The following is a 20105-nucleotide window of genomic DNA, read 5'->3' on the forward strand; positions in this document are numbered from 1 at the left end:
AAAAAAAAAAAAAGGGTTGGAGGTGTAGTTTGGTGGTAGAGTGCTCCTGGGTTCAAGGTTCAATCCCCAGTACCACAAAAATAGAAATAAAGAAATACATATGAGGTAGTGATAATTACTAAGAAAGACACTAAATGGGGTAAGATGATCAATAAAGACAAAGGGTCAGAATTGGCAGCTATTTTGAATAAAGGGACATTTGAGCAGAGATTTGAAAGAAAGTGAGGAAAACAGATATGAAATCATTTGGGGAAAGCTTGTCCAAGTCAAGGAAGATCAAGTCATGTCAATGTGGCTGGAGAAGAAAAGAATAATAGAGCAGCCCAAGCTGGGGGGACTATATAGGCCATGATAAGGACTTTGAATTTTACTCTTAAAGAAATAGGAGTTATTGGGCTGGGGATGTGGCGCAAGCGGTAACACACTCGCCTGGCATGCGTACGGTTTTGAGTTCGATCCTCAGCACCACATAAAAATAAAGATGTTGTGTCCACCGAAAACTGAAAAATAAATAATTAAAAAGATTCTCTCTCTCTCTCTCATGAAAAAAAAAAAAAAAAGAAAGAAAGAAAGAAAAGAAATAGGCGGTAGCCCTTGGAACATTTTGAGTAAAGACATGGCAGGACCCAACTCATTTTTTAAAGTCTCACTGAGAGTAAGAGTAGGGGCAGGGAGGCCAGTGAGGAGTCTGATGCGATAATTCTGTGAAAGGTTCCTGTGGACCATGCACAGAGAGGTGTGATAAGAAGTGTGGGAAATGGCTGGATTCAGGTCAGATGTTAAAGTTGACCAGTTATGCTGACATATGAAGAAAATTTAAGGAAAATCCCAAGGTATTTGGGTTGACCAACTCTTAATAGTCAATTTGCCTTTTACTGAGATGGGGAGCATTTGGGGAAGAGCAGGCCTCAGGGTAGAGGTCAGACATCTGTTATTGGGTGTGTTAAGTCTTCAAGGGATGATGCCGAAGAGATGACTGATTAAATGAAGCTGGAGGGTGAGGAAGGGTCTGGACTGCAGATAGAAAGTCAAACACTGAATGAAGTCTCTGTGGAAGAGTGCAGAGAATAACAGGTCCAGAGCAGAGCAGCTGTATGCCCAAGAGGATGACACCATGGAAAACCAGCAAAAGACAGAAGGACCACCATGGGCTGTCTCCTAACCAGAGCTGAGCGAGCCTGGGCTCCCAGACTCCAAAGGGAGAAGCAATGACCCATCAGTCAAATACCACTGACAGGCTGAGGAATGGGAACTGACCAGTGTTTAGCAACTCAAGATCACTGGTGATCTGGACAAGACCAGTTTTAGAGGAGGGGAGTTTTTTTATTTTTGAGTTTTTATTGAGTTTCATCATAAACTGATGCAGAAAAGGGGGCGACAGATGGAAGGGATGTGGGACCCAGAGAGGGTTGTTTTTTTTTTTTTTTTTAAAGAGAGAGAATTTTTATTTTTTTAATATTTATTTTTTAGTTCTCGGTGGACACAACATCTTTGTTTGTATGTGGTGCTGAGGATCGAACCCGGGCCGCACGCATGCCAGGCGAGCGCGCTACCGCTTGAGCCACATCCCCAGCCCCGGGTTTTTGTTTAAAATGAGTGACATAGCATATTTGGCTACAGATAAGATTAAAATTCATGAGGGGATGCAGGTTCAGCTCAGTGGTAGACCATGCACTTAGCATGCTCAAGGCCCTGGGTTCATTCCCTAGCACCAAACCAAGGGGTACTTTATTACCATGCTTCCCCAAATTTTGAGACAGAGACTAAGTTCTTGAGGGTCTCACTAAGATAATTAGACTGGCCTCCAACTTGTGATTTTCATGCCTTAACCTTGCAAGTCACTGGGATTTCTGGCATATGCCAATATGTGCAGCAAAGAGACTGTCTCATATTCCAAGTGTTATTGTACAACATGCTGACTGTGGTTAACAATGTACTATAGTCTTGAAAATCACTAGATTTTAAGGCTCCTCACTATAAAAACAATTATAAGTATGTGAAATAATTCATGTTAACTAGCTCAATGTAGCCCTTCCATAATGCATACATGTATAAAAAGAGGATGTTACACATGATGACTATGTATAGTTTTTATTTGTTAATTTTTTTTAGAGAGAGAGGTGAGAGAGAGAGAGAGATACACATACAGAGAGAATTTTTAATATTTATTTTTTAGTTTTCGGCAGACACAACATCTTTGTTTGGTGCTGAGGATCGAACCCGGGCCACACGCATGCAAGGTGAGCGTGCTACCGCTTAAGCCACATCCCCAGCCCTGTTAATATATATAAATAGAGAGCAAACAGTATTTCTGGAATGCTAGGCAAAAGAAAATAATAATTCCACAAGAAAAATGGATGCTGGAGTGACTTTCCAAGCAGGCTTACCTGTAGGCATGGGCTCACTTGGGGACTCGCCCAAGGCCTTGTCGTCGCTGTCATTCTCACACAGGGCAGCAATTCTTCCTTTCCATTCATTTTTAGGGAGCAGTTCCACAACCACCACATCTCCATGAATGGAGCGGTTCCGAGCCTTCATGCCATGGATTAGGATGTCACTGATTAAACCTAGGTAGCACACACAAACACCAGAAATCATTTCAATACATTTGAAGTCTAATCAGCATTCCTGAAAATAAAAACTTCCTTTCTAAGGTGAAGTTAAACTTCTTTTTGGAGGTTAGGAGTGAAGAAATGCTGCCACCAAGTCATACTGTACAGTGCGCTTTCATACAGACTACTTGATCACCTTTTAAAAAATTCTTCTTATTACCTTTCAAGGTAGGTATTAGTTCCTTGCATGTGGGCCTACACTGGAATTATGTGTGATACCTTCTGAATCTGCACAACCAAGGGGGCCATGGTCAGTGGGTTGATGAACTACATATAATTGCAGAACTGCCACTCTGACAAAGAGAAGCCCCCAGAAAGCCATTGCTTCTCAGTCTGCTTCCACCCAGCCCCACTTCTTGGAAGCTCAGGGTTTGGTTTTGTTTTTCCACTCTGGGATCACAAAATTAACCATATGGTACAATTTATTTTCACACTTTTTCATTTTGATTACTTTTTAGAAATGATTCAATGAGACAATATAGTACATTGAGGCAGTACAAAGGAATGTCTGAGTCACAAACTGCCTTCATTCTAAGTTAAGCTCTACCAATGACCAGGTGTGTAGCTCTGAGCAAGTTACTTTGCTTCTCTGTTTTAGTTTATTACAATAAAACCAGAAATAAGGGGTACAAAGATAGGAGGAATAACTTCTAATGTTCTGTAGTGCGATAGGGTAATTATGGTTAATAACCATAAATTCTATGTTTTAAAACAGCTGGCAGAATTTTGAATGTTCCAAATACAAGAAATTGTAAATGTTTGAAGTGATGGATATAACAATTACCCTTATTTGATTGTTACACATTGTATACAATGTATTGAAATATCACACTGAAAAAAAAAAAAAATATCACACTGAACTTTGTAAATACATGCAATTACTAAGTGTTAATTGAAAATATTTTAATCTTTAAAAAGCAAGATAAGATGAAATAAAACCAACAATAATAGACAAAAAGCTAGGGAGAAGAAAGCCCAAATTCCAGAAACCCAGTGTACATGGGGATGTATGATATGACAATGAAATTTCAACTTTGCTTTCTTCATTGTGTAATATCAGAATAAAAAAGTAGTATGGAAATTTATATAAGATTTATACTAAACCTGAATCTTTACTGCTGGCTCCTTGAAGTCGAACAAAAGCTTCTATTTGTGCTCTGTGTTTATTGACATTCAGAATCCCCTAAAATCATAATAAAAAAATCAGTGTGAAAATTTTTCTTTTCTCCCAGGTTTATCTCCCAAAAGGTCCAGGGGTTTTTTTTGTTTGTTTTTTGTTTTTGTTGTTGTTGTTTGTATTTTGTAACAATATTTGTATTGGTTCTTTTTAGTTATGACATAATTATAAAAGCATGGAATATGATTTGTTGTACTTCAATCCCCAGTATTTACCCTCCCCTTCTTTTCCTCCATCCCCCGTTCCCTTACCTCTACTTTTCTCTTCCAAAAGGTCCAGGTTTAAAAAAATTACAAAAGATATCCTCATTATATTCCTATAGGTTTATGATTCTTTTCTTTAGGAATTATACTAAGGTTTCTTTTCTTGATAGCAAATACAATCATTTTGAAATACTGACTATACCAAGTGCTAGACACACTCATATTCATATTGTCAGCAGGAACTTTAGTGTGGCATTCCCAAACTTTGCCAGCATAAAAATCTTCTGAGGCTGAATGTTTTCCTTGATTAGTGGATGCTGATCTATGATGGAGAGGGGGCATGGGAAGAATGGAGGAACTTTGGATTGAGCAAAGTGGAGGGTGGGGAGAGGTTATGAGGGTAGAAAGATGGTGGAACAAGATGGACATCATTACCTTAGGTACACGTAGGATTGCACGAATGATGCATCTCTACACCATGTACAATCAGAGAATTGAAATGTTGCACTCCCTTTGTGTACAATGAATTGAAATGCATTCTGCTGTCATGTACGACTAAGTAGAACAAATAAAAAATTGAAAAATCTTCTGAGTTGCTTGTTAGAAATGTAAAATCTTTTATAGAACAGTTCTGTGACTTGATTGTGGTGGTGGATGCACACAGATCTATGCATGTGATAAGACTGCACAGGGGGGCTGGGGGTGTGGCTTAAGCGGTAGCGCATTTGCTTGGCATGCGTGCGGTTGGGGTTCGATCCTCAGCACCACATACAAACAAAGATGTTGTGTCTGCCGAAAATTAAAAAAATAAATATTAAAATTCTCTCCCTCTCTCTCTTTAAAAAAAAAAAAAAAGACTGCACAGGGGCTGGGGTTGTAGCTCAGTGGTAGAGCGCTTGCCTAGCACGTGCAAGACGCTGGGTTCAATCCTCAGCACCACACAAAAATAAATTAATAAAATGAAAGGTATTGTGTCCATACAACTAAAAAAAAATGAATAAAAAGTTAAAAAAAAAAAAAAAAAGACTGCACACAGCTATATAAGTATATAGTTGTTGAAACCTGAATAATTTGTCTGATTCCTTCCCAAGACCCTCTCAGCACCCGGGTTCTAGGTCCAGGGGGATCACAAAGAGGTCCTTAAAAGGAATGGGAAAATGTACAGGAGCGAAGAAGCTAAATTTCAAAGATTTTATAATGTTGTTAAACTTCCACACCTTGATTCAAAAATATTTCTTCCCTAGTAACAGGAGGTATTTACAAGTCTACTCCCACACTCCATTTGTATGATGCTCTACATGCAGCACAACTAACAACATCATAATAAAGCAGCTTCAAATTGGATAGCCTAGGGCTGTAGGCAGAATGTCCCCCCAGTCACCTTAAATTTCAACAGCCCAGGCTTATTCTGTGTATAGCCTTGCAACTTAGAGGCCTGTGACAGGAGACGAAGAAAAAAAATGATGGATCCTGACATTCATTCTTTATTTTTGCAATACTAGGGACTGAACCCAAGGCCTACCACATGTTAAAAAAAAAATCCTCCTGCCTCAGCCTCCAGAGGACCTGGGATTACAGCTGTGTGCCACCATGCCCTACTCTGACAGTGATTCTTTTTACCATCCTCACCTGGATATAGCGTCCAGATTTGATCCCAGCTTCTAACACTTCCAAGGGAAGATGTTCTGGGTACTCTTTGCCATGGCTCTCCTGACTCTCATTCTCTCTCTCCTGTCGAGACTGAAGGATAGAATCATAAAGCTCATGGGCGGCTTTTAAGTCTGGCCAAAAGTTGTCCAGGTAATTCTGCATTTAATAAAGGGACAGAGAAACATGGTCAGAAGATAACATTTTTTAATTATAGTACTACTGAAAAATCTTGCCTAGGGAATGCTATTCCTGAGCCTCAAGTTACTGGCTTATTTTCTTCTATTTCCTGAAGCCTTGCCAAGAATCCCACCACGGTGCATTTCTACGCCTTACTTAGGTTTTCTGTATTTTTAAACTTCTCTGTCCAATGCCCCAGCCACCCACCCACCTAAAACACACACACACACACATACACACACACACACACACGTAGCCTGACTTTCCAAATATTGCACTGCTACAGACAGTAGTCTGTATGGACAGGAAAGTCTCCTATGTGGGTATTCTTACCTTTTTATTTGTGATTTTAACTCAATTTTAATTCTAAGGTAGAGTCTAGCATATTCTCTTTTCTCAAATTGAAAAAAAAAAAAAAATCCTGATTGTCAACTCTATCATTTTGCTCATTAACTTCAGGGTCCTAGTCAAACAAACTGTGCTAATGCTAATATTAGTATCCTAATTCCATAGTCACTTATCACTAACACCACCAAACTTTTGTCATTGTGAACCACCTCTTCAAGTGGTATTTATCATATTGGCTCTTTTCCATCTAACTTCAAGTCCCCAAAGAAAATTCTGGACTTCCCTCTTATCTGAACTTCACAATCTCTCTCTTTTTCTACCATCATTCACCGCTATGAGGCCCTTGGTCACACAGCATACTTGAGAAATGCTATACAAAATAAAACTGTCCTATCCTACTGAACTACAAAGAAAAGTAATTTTCACAAAAAATAGAAAAATGTAATTTTAGTCAACTGTCCTCTGCAGGAACAAGATATGATATATTACAACAGAAGAAACAAGTGACACTGCCATTAATATCTAGTGCCCCTAGAACTCTCTGGCATGCCAAAACACTTTTTTATAGCAGGGCTAAAAAAATTCTATTGGCAAATCTTTAGCAATACATGCACATGGGAATCCTTATAGAATCTACAATTCAAAATCCAACTAGTCTTTCTGTAAACCGACAGGGGTAATGGAGAGCCTCATTCTAGTTTCTAAATCATAAAATGAAATCAACCAGTAGAAGTTGATTGACCAACTTGGCCGAGAGGGGAGACCAGTCATCTATTGAGAGATTAACAGTCCTCTTGTTTTCTCAAAAGGTGCTTAAGAGATAGGAAGAACTGTATTGTCATGACAGCCTGAAGAAACTGGCACTGATAATGCCACTCCTGTTATGATCTCCACCACGCTGATCTGACAGCCTTCACATAAATTATATCCTATCTCAGCCCCCTTCACTTGTCCATACGAACTCCCAGGAACACTCCTAAGTGGGAAGAGTGAGGAATAGCTGGAAAATAAAACTGCCTTAAAATATTTTGTGTTTTGTGTGTGTATTCAGGAAAATAATCTGGGAGTCGGGTCTGAATGGTGGTTAGGAGCTCTGGAGTCAGACTTCCTGAACACCTTCTGGCTCTACTATTCTCTATCTTGTGACCCTGGCAAGTCACTTACCCTTTTTGTGCTTCAGTTTCTTTACCAATAAGATGGGATAATAACACCTACTGCAGAAGATTTGGGCAAGAATTAAATGAACTAATACACATTGGTGTGTATCATTCCATTTAAATAACACACTTAGGCTTGGCATAGATGCATGTTGAGTATTAGGAGGGACTATAAAACTGCCAGTTTGTTGGTCAAAAATAAGAGAATTGTGGTAATCTTATTCAACCTATTGTCATAATCACTATTATTGTATAAACATTAGAGACTGGGGCATAGCTCAGTGGTACAGTGTGTGCTTGCCATGCACGAGGCCCTGGGTTCAATCCCCAGCACTAAACACCCTCCTCCCACAAAAAAAACAAAACAAAACAAAACAAAACAAAATTAGTCTACTATCAGTAAGAGCTTATTAGGCTGGTCTTGGATCTGTGTGCCTTATAGTCACAGTAGTTTGTCCACATTTGCTAAAGTCAAGGTTAACTAGTTGGAGAATAATAAAGATATGGACTTTTTTTTTTGTATAGGGACTGAATCCAGGGGCACTCTACCACTAAGCTTGCTCGTTCTATCCATCTCTCTCTCTATTGACAGGGTCTCACTAAATTGCCCAAGTTGGCCTCAAACTTTCGATCCTCCTACCCCAGCCTCCCAAACTGCTGGGATTACAGGCCTGCACTATCATGCCTGGCTGTGCTGCCAAAGGGATCTAGAGCCATATGAGGGTATAACTTAGGATGCACACACACACACAACCACAAATACCTTGAAAGAAATCACGAATACTCCTTCTGTTTCACTTCCATACTGCTGAATCGCCTCTTCATCTTCTGTCACCATAACAATAGGCATCCTATCCTGGCAGTGATGATAGTACCAAACAGCCGCATTGTATATGCTCCTGGAAAAGCAAAGAACACGTGAACTCTCCCAAGGCTGACAGACACAAGCTGTTGTTCAGAGTTTCACATTTGGCTCTTAATCTGCCATCCTTTTGTGCATATAGATATCCATTAATTCATTCATCCCCTTATCAAATTCTTCCTGAGAATCCATTATAAATAAGCCCTGGAGTTGGTGCTCTGGGGGACACAGAGATGAATGAAAAAGCATCTAACATCTTTTCTCCCTGAAGACATCCAACAATCATAGCAACCACTTTTATTTCTTGATTATGGCTTAGAAACCATCAGGCTCTGTCATCTTTTAATAGCCCTTAATTGAAAGAGTATGTTTCCAAGGAAGTGTACAAACCTGTATGGTCTCTTTTTGTGGGCATTTATTTCCCTTTTGAAAATGAAGGTGCTCTGTAAGGTCCATTTTTGTGTGTGTGTGTGTGTGTGTGTTTAATTTAGCCAACATTTATTGTATACCTACTATGTGCAAGGCTGTGTACTTAGCAAATGTTATCATTTTGAGTGCTTCTATGTGACTCAATCTGAAGAAAGATTTGCTTTTTTCTTATATTGAGCCCAGTGGGAACTTGGAGACTATAAGTAAAAATTCTAAGCCAGGCGCGGTGGTGCACACTGGTAATCTCAGCTGCTCAGGAGGCTGAGGCAGGAGGATCTCGAGTTCAAAGCCAGCCTCAGCAAAAGCTAGAGACTAAGTAATTCAGTGAGACCCTGTCTCTAAATAAAATATAAAATAGGGCTGGGGATGTGGCTTAGTGGTCGAGTGCCCTGAGTTCAATTCCCAGTACCCCTCCCCCTGCCCCCAAATTATATGTATCGTTGATTATTTTGCTTTGGAGAATTGAAATATTTAATGGCTCTATCAGATAAATAATCACAAGGAAAAAGATAACTTAAATGTTTTCTATAGGTAAGACATTTTAAAGCTTACAGTCCCTTTGTCCTATACAAAGAAGTGTCACAGGGGCTACTGGTGCCTACCACCTGTACCCTGGACCCAATCTCTGATTTGGATGCAGCTCTGGGAAGCAGTTCTGTCCCTCCTCATGGAGTCATTGAATGGAGTTTACAGCCCTGGGGAAAATCTCTCAATTAAAGGAGGGGGTACTAACTAAATCCTAGCCCTACCCTTTGGGGTGCCTTCAAAGGTACATTCTATAGGGCTTCCCAGAGGTTCCCCAACAAGACTGACTGAGCCTTCATTTCCCACAACAGTGTCACATCCTTTATTCTTTCCCTTCATCCCTCTTTTTTTGTTGTTGTGGTGCTGGGGATTGAACCCAGGGCCTTGGCATGTGAGGCACGCACTCTACCAACTGAGCTATAGCCCCAACCCAACCCTTCATCCCTCTTTCTGCCCCCACTTCCTCACTCCTGTTTTGGGAATCGCCCCCATAAACGCCCCACACCCAACTGCTTACCTCAGGCTGTTTTCAGGTAGATCTTAACTAAGACACTGTATTTCCTAAAACAGCTTCTGTCTAACAAGACTGGTCAAGGATATTAAATTGAGCATTTGACCTCATTAGCTTAAAAGCAATACTCCTTCCCCCCACACAGACACACAGGCAGTGAAGTTACAACTTCTAGATCACTGGAAGGAGCCTGCTAGCTCTTAGGGTCAGAGGCAAACTTACCCTGGGGACCTACGTCTCCTTTTTTTTTTTTGTGGTGCTGGGGATTGAACCCAGGGCCTTGTGAATGCAAGGCAAGCACTCTACCAACTGAGCTATATCCCCAGTCCACCTACATTCTCCTTAATTACAATTTTTTTTTTCAAGGTCCTGGGGATCAAATCCAGGATCTTGCAAACCGTAGGCAAGTGCTTTGACACTGAACTACACCCCCAGCTGTAGTCATTTCTTTCTTTCTTTCTTTTTTTTTTTCTTATTTGGAGACAGGGTCTCTCTAAATTGCTCAGGCTGGCCTGAATATCTTGTGACCTGCCTCAGCCAGCAAAGTCACTAGGATCACAGGTGCACACCACCACACTGGCTCCCCTAATAACAATTTAAAAATTTTAACAATTACATATTCAAATGACTTATCTGTTATACTGGTGCATTAAGCATTTGAGTATTAATCATGGCTGCTGGATAATTGTTGGTTTATTCTGGCATACTATTTAGATCAACTTGCAAATAGTCAATGATGAGGAAATGAAAGATGACTTGCTGCCACACCTGGTCTGCCATTTTTCCATGGATTCTCCTCTTTCCCGGGGGAGATAGCAATGCTGCTGGAATTCATTAGCAAAGAGAATGCAATCGTGACGCGCATCCTTCAGGAGGTTTCGCAGTTTGTTATATTGTCTGTAACACAGAGGAGAAAAATGAATCTAACACAGCAGGTACTCATCTCCTGCAATCTCCTGCTAAGGATCCAGTAAGTAAGTGAGTAAATAAATAAATAAATAAATAAATAAATAAATAATAGGGAAAGAAAGAAATAAAGGAAGAAAGAAAGAAAGAAATTTTAGAGCAAAAGATTGATTATTTAAAACCCGAGAAGCACTTATTGGCCTTAGTGTTATTGGGCTGCTATTTTCTCCATTTTGCCTGCTAGAATGTACTTCAGCAGGGCCTAGTTAATTAGTTTGCAGATTAATTAAACTCTTTTTCTTTGCTTTCCCCTCTGTGACTTCTGGTCTTTTTACTATGTAATTGTATTGCCCTGTCCCTCTTCAAAGCTTGAGTACACAGAGGCTAGCAAAATCTGACACTTTATTTTTGTCCCTCACTTTGTTCTGTAAATGGCATTAAGGACTAACACATTGTACTTTTTGCTGGCAGTCCCAGGAAAGGACATACAAGGTAAATAAGTTTAGGGACTTATTTGTGAATTTTATTTAGCAGTCACTCTGATTTACACGAAGGAGAGCTAGCCTCACCTGTCAGACACCTAATAGAAAGTTGTAAATCTTTCCCCATCAAGACACCTTTCTAACAACACCAGCCACAGTCATAATTCAAAAATTAAGTCTAGGGGCTGGGGAAATAGTTCAGTTGGTAGAGAACCTGCCTCGCATGCACAAGGCCCTGGGTTCAATCCCCAGCACCAAAAAATAAAAATAAAAAATAAATCAAGTAGACTATGGGTCAATTTCTAAGAAGGTGCTTTTGAAAAGTCTAAGTAGTATGAAATTACAAAGACCATTCAATTATTTTAAAGGGAGTTAACTGAGGTTTTGTTTCATTGTGCTAGGATCTCACACATCTGCACACATCTACCTCTAAGGTACACTTCCAGCCACCAAACTAATGTTTATAGTTCTTATAGTAATAGTAATGATGATGATTATAGTTTGACTAAGACTGGAAATAATCTCTTGTTTTTTACTTACAAAACATCAATTTACGTGGTTCCACCTAATAATGATCACCAACATGTATTTATGCCAAATATGAGTGTATTATTTGAGTGTTTATTGTCTATTTAAAAATTGATTCAGTGGGGCGTAGTGATGTACATCTGTAATTCTAGCAACTTGGGGGGCTGGGGCTCTATAGCTCAGTGGTAGATTGCTTGACTAGAATGCACAAAGTCTTGGGTTCAATCCCCAGTACCACCAAAAAAAAAAAAAAAATTGCAAGTAGTTCTAGCAACTTGGGATGCTAAGGCAGAAGATCACAATCAAGGCCATCCTTGGAAACTTAGTGAGACCATATCTAAAAAAAAAAAAAAAGGGTGTTTGGGGGTGCTGATGATGCAGCTCAGTGGTGGAGGTCCCTCAGTTCTCTACAAACCCCAGTACTCCAACCCCCCAAATTAAACCAGATGTTAACATGTTATCCAAAGTATCATTTAACATGTGAGGTTTTTTTTTTTTTTTTTGGTGGTGGTGGCTCTGGGGATTGAACCCAAGGATGCTCTATCACTAAGCAACATCCTCAGCTCTTTTGAAATTTTATTTTGGGAAAGGGTCTCACTATTTGCCCAGATTGGTCTTGAACTTGCAATCCCCCTGCCTCAATCTCCCAAGTAGCTAAAATTATAGATGTGGACCACTATACCCAGCTAACATGTTTAATAAAATTCGTTCTTTTCCACTCCCACTTCCAGCCTGCCACCATGGATTTAAAAAAAGAATAAATGAGGGCTGGGGCTGTGGCTTAGCAGTAGCTCACTTGCCTGGCATGTGTGAGGCACTGGGTTTGATTCTCAGCACCATGTATAGATAAACAAAATAAAGGTTTATCAACAATTAAAAAAAAAAAAAGAATAAATGAATCTTTTGGGCCAGGTGTGGTGGCATATACTTATAATCCCAGTGGTTTAGGAGGCTGAGGCAGAAGAATCGAAAATTTGAGGCCAGCCCCAGTAACTAAGTGAGGCCCAAAGCAACTTAGTGAGACCCTCTCTGAAAATAAAAAGGGGCTAGGGATGTGGCTCAGAGGTAAAGCATCCCTGGATTCAATCTCCAATATAAAAAAAAAAAAAAGATTTTGGGGGCTGGGAGTATAGCTCAGTGGTAGAGCATGTGCCTAGAATGCTTGAGGCCCTGGGTTTGCCATCCTTCCCTGCAGCCTTTTCATTAAGGCAAAGACAGAACTCCCCAATTTACCCTACTAAAGCCACGGCAACTACTGATATCTGTGTGATCTTATAATTCATATGAAAACAAGAGACACTGACATTATTTGGAATCCCCTTAAAACAATCAGGCTTGGGGGGAAATCTCAATGGTAGAACATGTACTTGGCAATGTGTGAGGCCCTGGGTTATATCCCCAGCATGGCCAGAAAAAAAAGAAACAAACAAAAATTATCAATAGTAACTTATAAAATGTCACAATGAACAAAGGGACTCAGTTCCCTTTCTACCAATGCATTGTATTTTTCTTAACATAATTCCATTTGTACAAAAGCCACTCCCCTCCCACAAGATTGGTAGAACATGTGAAGTTGGTAATTTCCCATCTTCACAAATACTTTTTTAAAACTTCTACATTGAGCCAGGTGTGATGGTGCACGCCTGTAATCCCAGCAGCTCAAGAGGCTGAGGCAGGAGGATTCAAGGTGCAAAATCAGTCTCAGCAAGTCAGTGAGGCCCTGAGAAGCTCAGTGAGAGCCTGTCTCAGAAGAAAAAATAAAAAGGGCTGGGGATGTGGTTTGGTGGTTAAGTGCCCCTGGGTTCAATCCCTGGGACCAAAAGACAAACAAACAAACAAAAAACAATCATTTCTACATTGCACTGTTAACAGGGGTCAGCTTTGCAGGAGGATATATTAGATTTTCATTTTCTGCTTTACACCTTTCTTTAACATGTGAACTTTTAAAAATGAACACTTATTTGTTAAGCAATAGATTTCGAAAGTGATTTTATAAACAACTGTAATTTATTATTTCAGAGAAAACAGAAAAAATACTGCCTATTTTTGGTCTTATCTCATGCTATGGTTTGAACATGGCCCCCAAAGTTCCCATGATGCACACTGAACTCCCAGTGCAGGGTTGTGGAGGAGTCGCTTTAAGAGGCAACTAGCCGGCCATTCAGGAGGCTGAGGCAGGAGGATCGCCAAGTTTGAGGTCAGTCTCCACAACTTGGCAAGACCCTGTCTCGAAAAGAAAAGGAGGGGATGGGCGCAAGGTGGCACACACCTGTAATCCCAGAGGCTCTGGAGGCTGAGGCAGGAATATCATGAGTTCTGCAATTTAGCGAGGCCCTTGGTGGTGAAGGCTGCATAACAATGTCAAAGTACTTGATGCACTTGAACGGTACACTTACAAATGGTTAAAATGGTTACTAGTGGTTAAAATGTTAAATTTTATGTATATTTTACCACAAAAACATGATTTAAAAAATAGAAATCCTACTTGGCAAAATCAAAACAGAACCACTCGTTTCAGTGAAATAAAGTGCACTGAAAGGAGATGAGGGAGGTTTCCTAGAATAGGTGACCCTTGAGGCCTGAAAGATGAATGGGAGCTGGCTGGAGGAAGGGCCGAGGGGGGAAGGCGGCAGACAGTACACGCCACTCCAGCATCTTTGGCTCACAGCCGAGGCTTAATCAGTATCTTCCAAATGCTGTGTGTGTGTGTGTCTCCCCCCCGCCCCCCACCCATCCAAGTCCAGGGTAACAATGTTTCTGAATAAACTCTGATATTTTCAGAACCCAGTTACCCTCCTACTAGGGTTCATATACATCCCCTTCACTCTAGGACCAGGATTCCTTGCCAAATAATGACATGCCACAAGCCAGACCCAGTATAACCACCAGACCAGAATAATGCCTATATATATATGAATATATATAAATTATTTGGCATTTAACCACTGACCACATCCCCAGCCATTTTTTATATTTTATTTAGAGACAAGGTCTTACTGAGTTGCTTAGGGCCTCACTAAGTTGCTAAGGCTGGCTTTGAACTTGCGATCCTCCTGCTTCAGCCCTCTGAGCTGCTGGGATTACAGGCATACACCACTGCACCCGGCCCTTCCAAATATTTAGAAAAGTATCTAACCTAACAAGACTTTTCCAAAACTTAGTTTGCACTCCCATATATTTATCTTAGACTTTTATTACATGCTTCCATTTGTCAGCTACCTATCAGCCAGATAAAACAAATGAACAAATAGCCCAGGAATACTAATGGGAAAAGCAGGAAACAAATTACAGATTACTCTGAGCGTGACAATCAGCTTCCTTGTAGATGTGTCAGCTTATAGTTATAATTTAATAGTGCATACATGCAATATAGTCATATTTTCTGCTAGTCAGAGTTTGTAGTGCTTATGATAGAATTAGATAGATGAGTGTCCTGTGTGGAGTCAGCACAGAGCATCATGGGACCTTGAACAAGTTCGACCAGAATGACAGGAGAGCAGTGGTTTTGATAGTCAAGTGCCATAAAAATATCTTAAGTTTTAAAAACTTCACAGTCTTGCAGAAAAACCCTACCTCCCTTGGACTGGCTTGGACTTTTTTCTAGATCTCTATCACCTAAATATTTCAAAAATTTCTTGGGGCCAGCTAAACTTCCTTCTGTAGGTTGATCCCCCCGCCCCCTCCCAGATGGAGTCTTGCTGTATTGCTCAGACTGATGTCAAACTCCTAGACTCAAGTTATCCTTCTGCCTCAGCCTCCTGAGTGCTGGAACTGTGACAGTCAAGCCAAAGTGACTCCATTTTGTTTAGTAACTCCATTTTGTAAAACAACCATGCCAAGTAGAAGGGTCATGACCAGGGCAAGATGTTTTTTTGCTTTTGCTATAGAAACCTTTAAGAACACAGAACTACCTAATGGGGCATTGTTTTTATAACTAGGGTAACGGGGCTCTGTTTCTGTAACTGGGGTGACTGGGCTCACTGTGATTAGCTAGGCGTCCCTCCGCCTGACTGCACTCTCCTGCTTCTGGCTTGCTTGCATTGGCTAAACCCCCCCCACCCCCGCCCAACATCCCTTTTGTGGTTTTCAGGCTTATAAGGAGAGCCTTTGCAATTGTTTGGGGCTGATCAGGGGAACTGCTTTATGTTCTGGTCAGTTGGCACTAGTGTGCTTCAATAAAGGCTTGATTCAATTATATGTGAGTGGTCTGGAAGTTAGTTTATGAAACCCAGGGACAAAGCTTTAACTATAACAGAACTACAGGCACACACCACTGAAACCAGGTTAAACTGTTTTTTTACTGTTTTTATTTGATGGCGACCTTACCTACAGATGCAACAACAATCCCCACATGACCGCACTCTCGAAGGGTTAGAAGTGGGCATCCCACAATCAGAGGGAAGGCTTACAAGAGGTAAAATCTGTACTAAATATGTTTGCCAGCTAGGTTACAATAGGCTGGCCCTTCTAGACTCACTTTCAAAATCCTTGGGTTTTCTACAAGAGAAGTTTGTTATTTATATGTAGCCAATACGCTCAGTGCATTTTTGAGGACTGCATATTGGGCCATCTGAGTGACTACAGTTATAGTCTGGCTCTTGTATGTCCCCAAAGGCCCTTGTGTTAAAGACCTGGTTCCCAGGGTGCTGCTATTTAGAGATGGTGAAAGCTCTAAGAGGCGGGGCCTAGCGGGAGGTCTTCAGGTCTTTGGGAGAGGGTCTTTGAAGGGGACAATGGGACCCCTGCCCCTTCCTCTTCCTTTTTTTTGCTTCCTACCTACAAAGTGAGTGGCTTTGCTCTGTCACTTGCTCCTGACATATCTGATATGCTGCCTTGCCACGGGACCAAAAGCAATGATCATGTGTCAAACGCCTATCCATCATGGACTAGAATCTCCACAATGTCAGCCAAAGTCCACCTTGTCTCTTTATGAGTTAATCATCTCAGACAGCTGACAACACACATTTTCCAACTTGCACTGCCATCAGGGCCCTGCCTCTCAGAAGCTAGACACTTGGTCTTCCTCTAGTGTTCTCTCTGTCCAGTTACATAAGCCAGAAACCTCAATATTATCTTTGACACCACCTTCTCACCATCTTACATATCTAAAACTATCACTAAGTTCTATAGGTCAAAAAAATTGCTATTTTGAGATATAATTCATTTATATTTGTAAAATGTACAATACAATAATTTTCATAGAGTCACAGAGTTATGCAACTATTACTGTTATCTAATTCCAGACCAGTTTCATTATCCTAAGAGAAACCTGCATCCAGCCAGGTAGAGGGGTCCACACCTATAATCCTAGTGACATGGGAGGCTGAGGCAGGAGGATCACAAGTTTAAGGCCAGCCTGGGCAACTTAGACCTTGTCTCAGAATAAAAAGGGCTGGAGAATATAGCTTAGTGGCAGAGCACTTGCCTAGCATGTGTGAAGCTCTGGGTTGGGTCCCCAGTACCACAGAAAAAAAAGAAAAGAAACCTGCCATTCCTCCTTTCCCTTAGCCCATCCTTTGGCAACACTAATCTGCCTTCTGTCTCTATTGATCTGCCTCTACATGACATTTAAATAATGAAATTATACAATAGATGGTGTCTTTGTGTGGTTGGTGTATTTTACTTGGCATGATGTTTTCAAGTTTCATCTATGTTGTAAACATGCTCAGCTTTTTATGGCTGAATAATATTCCACTGTATGAATGCACCACATTTTGCTTGAACATCAGTTAATGGACACTTGGTTTACTTCTACCTTTTTGCTTATAGATAAAGCTTCTGTGAATATTCCATCTTTTTCTGTTTCAATGTGGATACTTTTCAGTTTCCTTGGTTATATATTTAGATAGTTTTATAGATTTTTACCTACTAAGTAGCTCTTGGAACTATCCACTTATCTCCGTGTCTAAGCTCCCAGCATCTCTGCTATGATTGGAGCAGGTTTTGAGTGTGTCCCCTAAGGGTTCATGAGTTGAACGTTTATTTTTTTTGTTTGTGGGTATGTAGTCCTAGGGAATCATTTGTTGAGATTTAATCCCTATTGTGAGATATTAAGGGCGGGTGGCAACTTATCCCACTGTTGTATTTAGAAGTGGGGCCTTTGGGAGGTGGTTAGGGTTAGATGTCATAAAGGTGGAACCCTCATGACAGAATTACTGGTAATTTTTTAAGAGGAAGACAGACCATCAGAAGATACACACATACATACATGTGTTCCCTGCCTCTTGCCATGTGGAGACCTGCACTACCTTGGGACTCCATTAGCAGCAAGTCCATATCACCAGGTGGAGCCCATCACATTGGGCCTCTAGAAACATGAGCTAAACAAACCTTTTTTCTTTATAAAGTAGCCTGTCTTGAGTATTCCATTATAGTAAAACAAAATAGACCAATATATTCTCTCATCTGGACTACAACAGTAGCCTCTTCCCTTTTTTTCTTCAGGACTCTTTTCTACTTGGCCCTGCAATTTTTTTAGAAATATTTTTAGTTGTGGATGGACACAATACTTTTATATTATTTATTCATTTTTTATATGGTGCTAAGGATCAAATCCAATGCCTCACATGTGCTAGGCAAGTACTCTGCCACTGATTCACAGCCCCAGCCCAGGGACCTGCAAATAGTTTAAAGACAGGAATCTTATTGTGTTATCCCACTTTACTTAAAACCCTTCCCTGACATCCCGGAGGTCCATGGGACTTCCCAACTGATCCAGCTGTGCTTTCTCAGTTCCTTGAGAGTGCCACACCCCCATCATGGGCCCTGCACAAGCACCTCCCCTTGCCTGATAAACTTTTCTCCTTTCTCTTCGTGGTCTACTCCTACTTATCCCTTGGAGCTCAGCAGAGGCATCTGCCCAAGGAATGCCCTTCCTTGCTTCCTGGCTGCTAGGAGCTCTGTTGCTACCACCTCCCTGTATTTCCCTGCACACGTCACGATCACAGTCCTACCTCTGTGTGAGACTACCCGATTCCTGCTTGTCGCCCCTTCAGGTGAGTCTGCTTTCATTTACCACTATACCCTCAGTGCTAGCAGTTTCTGGAGACTATGTTCCCTCCATACGTATTTGTTACCATCTGAATACATGAATGTAGCAGATAGGGCAGCCTTATTATAGATTTACCAATTAACACTTGATTAAATAATTTAAGGATTTAGATGACAGGCATGTGATTATCTTAAACAACCAAAGACTTGACATTATTCACTCTTTTGTACAATACACTTATGAGAACAGGCATTCTCTGCATTGAAATTAAAATCAAAATGTAAATTCACATTACATATAGAATCAGATAGGAGATTATCTTTTTACGGTTAAACCCAACTCTGGTGATTTCATTTCAGTAACACAGTGTCATCTGCCACATTAAATTATAGTTGGCCCTCTGCATCCTCGTGTTTCACACCTGAGGGAACCTCATCTATAGAGGGAAATAATCAGATAAAAAGAATTTCAACTGTACTGAAAATGTGGAGTTTTTCTTAAACTTATTTCCTAAATAACATAACTGTATACATAGTATTTATATTGTATTAGGTTCCTCCTCCTCCTTCTCCTCCTGATTGAACCCAAGTTCTTGAGACAGGGTCTCGCTAAGTTGCTGAGACTGTCTTTGAACTCACCTTCCTCCTGTCTCAGCTTCCCAAATTCTTGGAATTATAGGAATGCACTAATATGGTAATCTAGAGAAAATTTCAAACATGAAGGAGGATGTGCATAGGTAATATGCAAACACTATGCCATTTCACATAAGGGACCTGAGCATCCTCAGCATTTGTTTCCCTCAGGTGTCCTAGAACCAATTTCCCCTGAATACTAAAGAACAACTATCTATAATGTTTGTTTGTAGTTTTCTAATTTTTAAACTATGTTTATTTACTTTAAAGGTCTGATTTGGTTTTATGGTTGTATTAAGTATTTAAATATGAGAACTTATACCTAGACTTTTGTTTAAATACCAGTACAGTAAAATACATATAAAATATATTAACATGGGATATCCAGGAGCATTTTTGTCTTTTAGAAACAGGGTTAATACATTATTCATGTTGAAAAACCCTGATGTATTGGAGAAGAAGTTGAAACCTATGTGACCTCATAGAGCCCCCCCAAGTATAATATGATTCCAATCTTATACTGTACACCACCAAAAAACAGAGGCACAGAATACTGATACTCTCTGAAGCTCTATGGAAGGAATTCAGGAGGGAGTCAAAAGGAGAAGGCAAGGCATCCTCACAGTGGACACCAGATCACACCAGGCATCATTAACCAACAAAGCTTTCCCAAGCAATCAGGTTCCTAGAAGCATATTGTATAGAAGGAATTATATACTGACATCTCAAAAATATCCAAGGAAGAACTGAAAAACAAAACATTGCCCGACAGTAAATGAAACAAAACACCAGAGAGCCTCTTACTAGGCCAAGTTTGTTTAAATGTAGAAAGTTGATTTTCACCACACACACACAAAAAAAAAAAAAAAAAAAAGTAAAGAAATGGAATAGTATTAATTCAAGCATTGATTTAGA

The 20105-nt window shown here is 40.3% G+C and overlaps 1 protein-coding gene across 1 annotated transcript in view; it reads right to left on the bottom strand.

Moving 5' to 3' along the window:
- Dis3l (DIS3 like exosome 3'-5' exoribonuclease) overlaps positions 1 to 20105 on the bottom strand; it is a 36929-nt gene that overhangs the window by 13215 nt on the left and 3609 nt on the right. Inside the window, exons 3-7 of the mRNA XM_048793214.1 lie at positions 10420 to 10548; positions 8088 to 8223; positions 5622 to 5798; positions 3717 to 3795; positions 2326 to 2567 (exon numbers count right to left, since the gene is read on the bottom strand). Coding sequence (XP_048649171.1) covers positions 2326 to 2567; positions 3717 to 3795; positions 5622 to 5798; positions 8088 to 8223; positions 10420 to 10548 — 763 coding nt within the window. The remainder of the gene's footprint in view (positions 1 to 2325; positions 2568 to 3716; positions 3796 to 5621; positions 5799 to 8087; positions 8224 to 10419; positions 10549 to 20105) is intronic.

This window comes from Marmota marmota, unplaced genomic scaffold (assembly GCF_001458135.2).
Source record: "Marmota marmota marmota unplaced genomic scaffold, marMar, whole genome shotgun sequence".
Classification (NCBI taxonomy): Eukaryota; Metazoa; Chordata; class Mammalia; order Rodentia; family Sciuridae; genus Marmota; species Marmota marmota.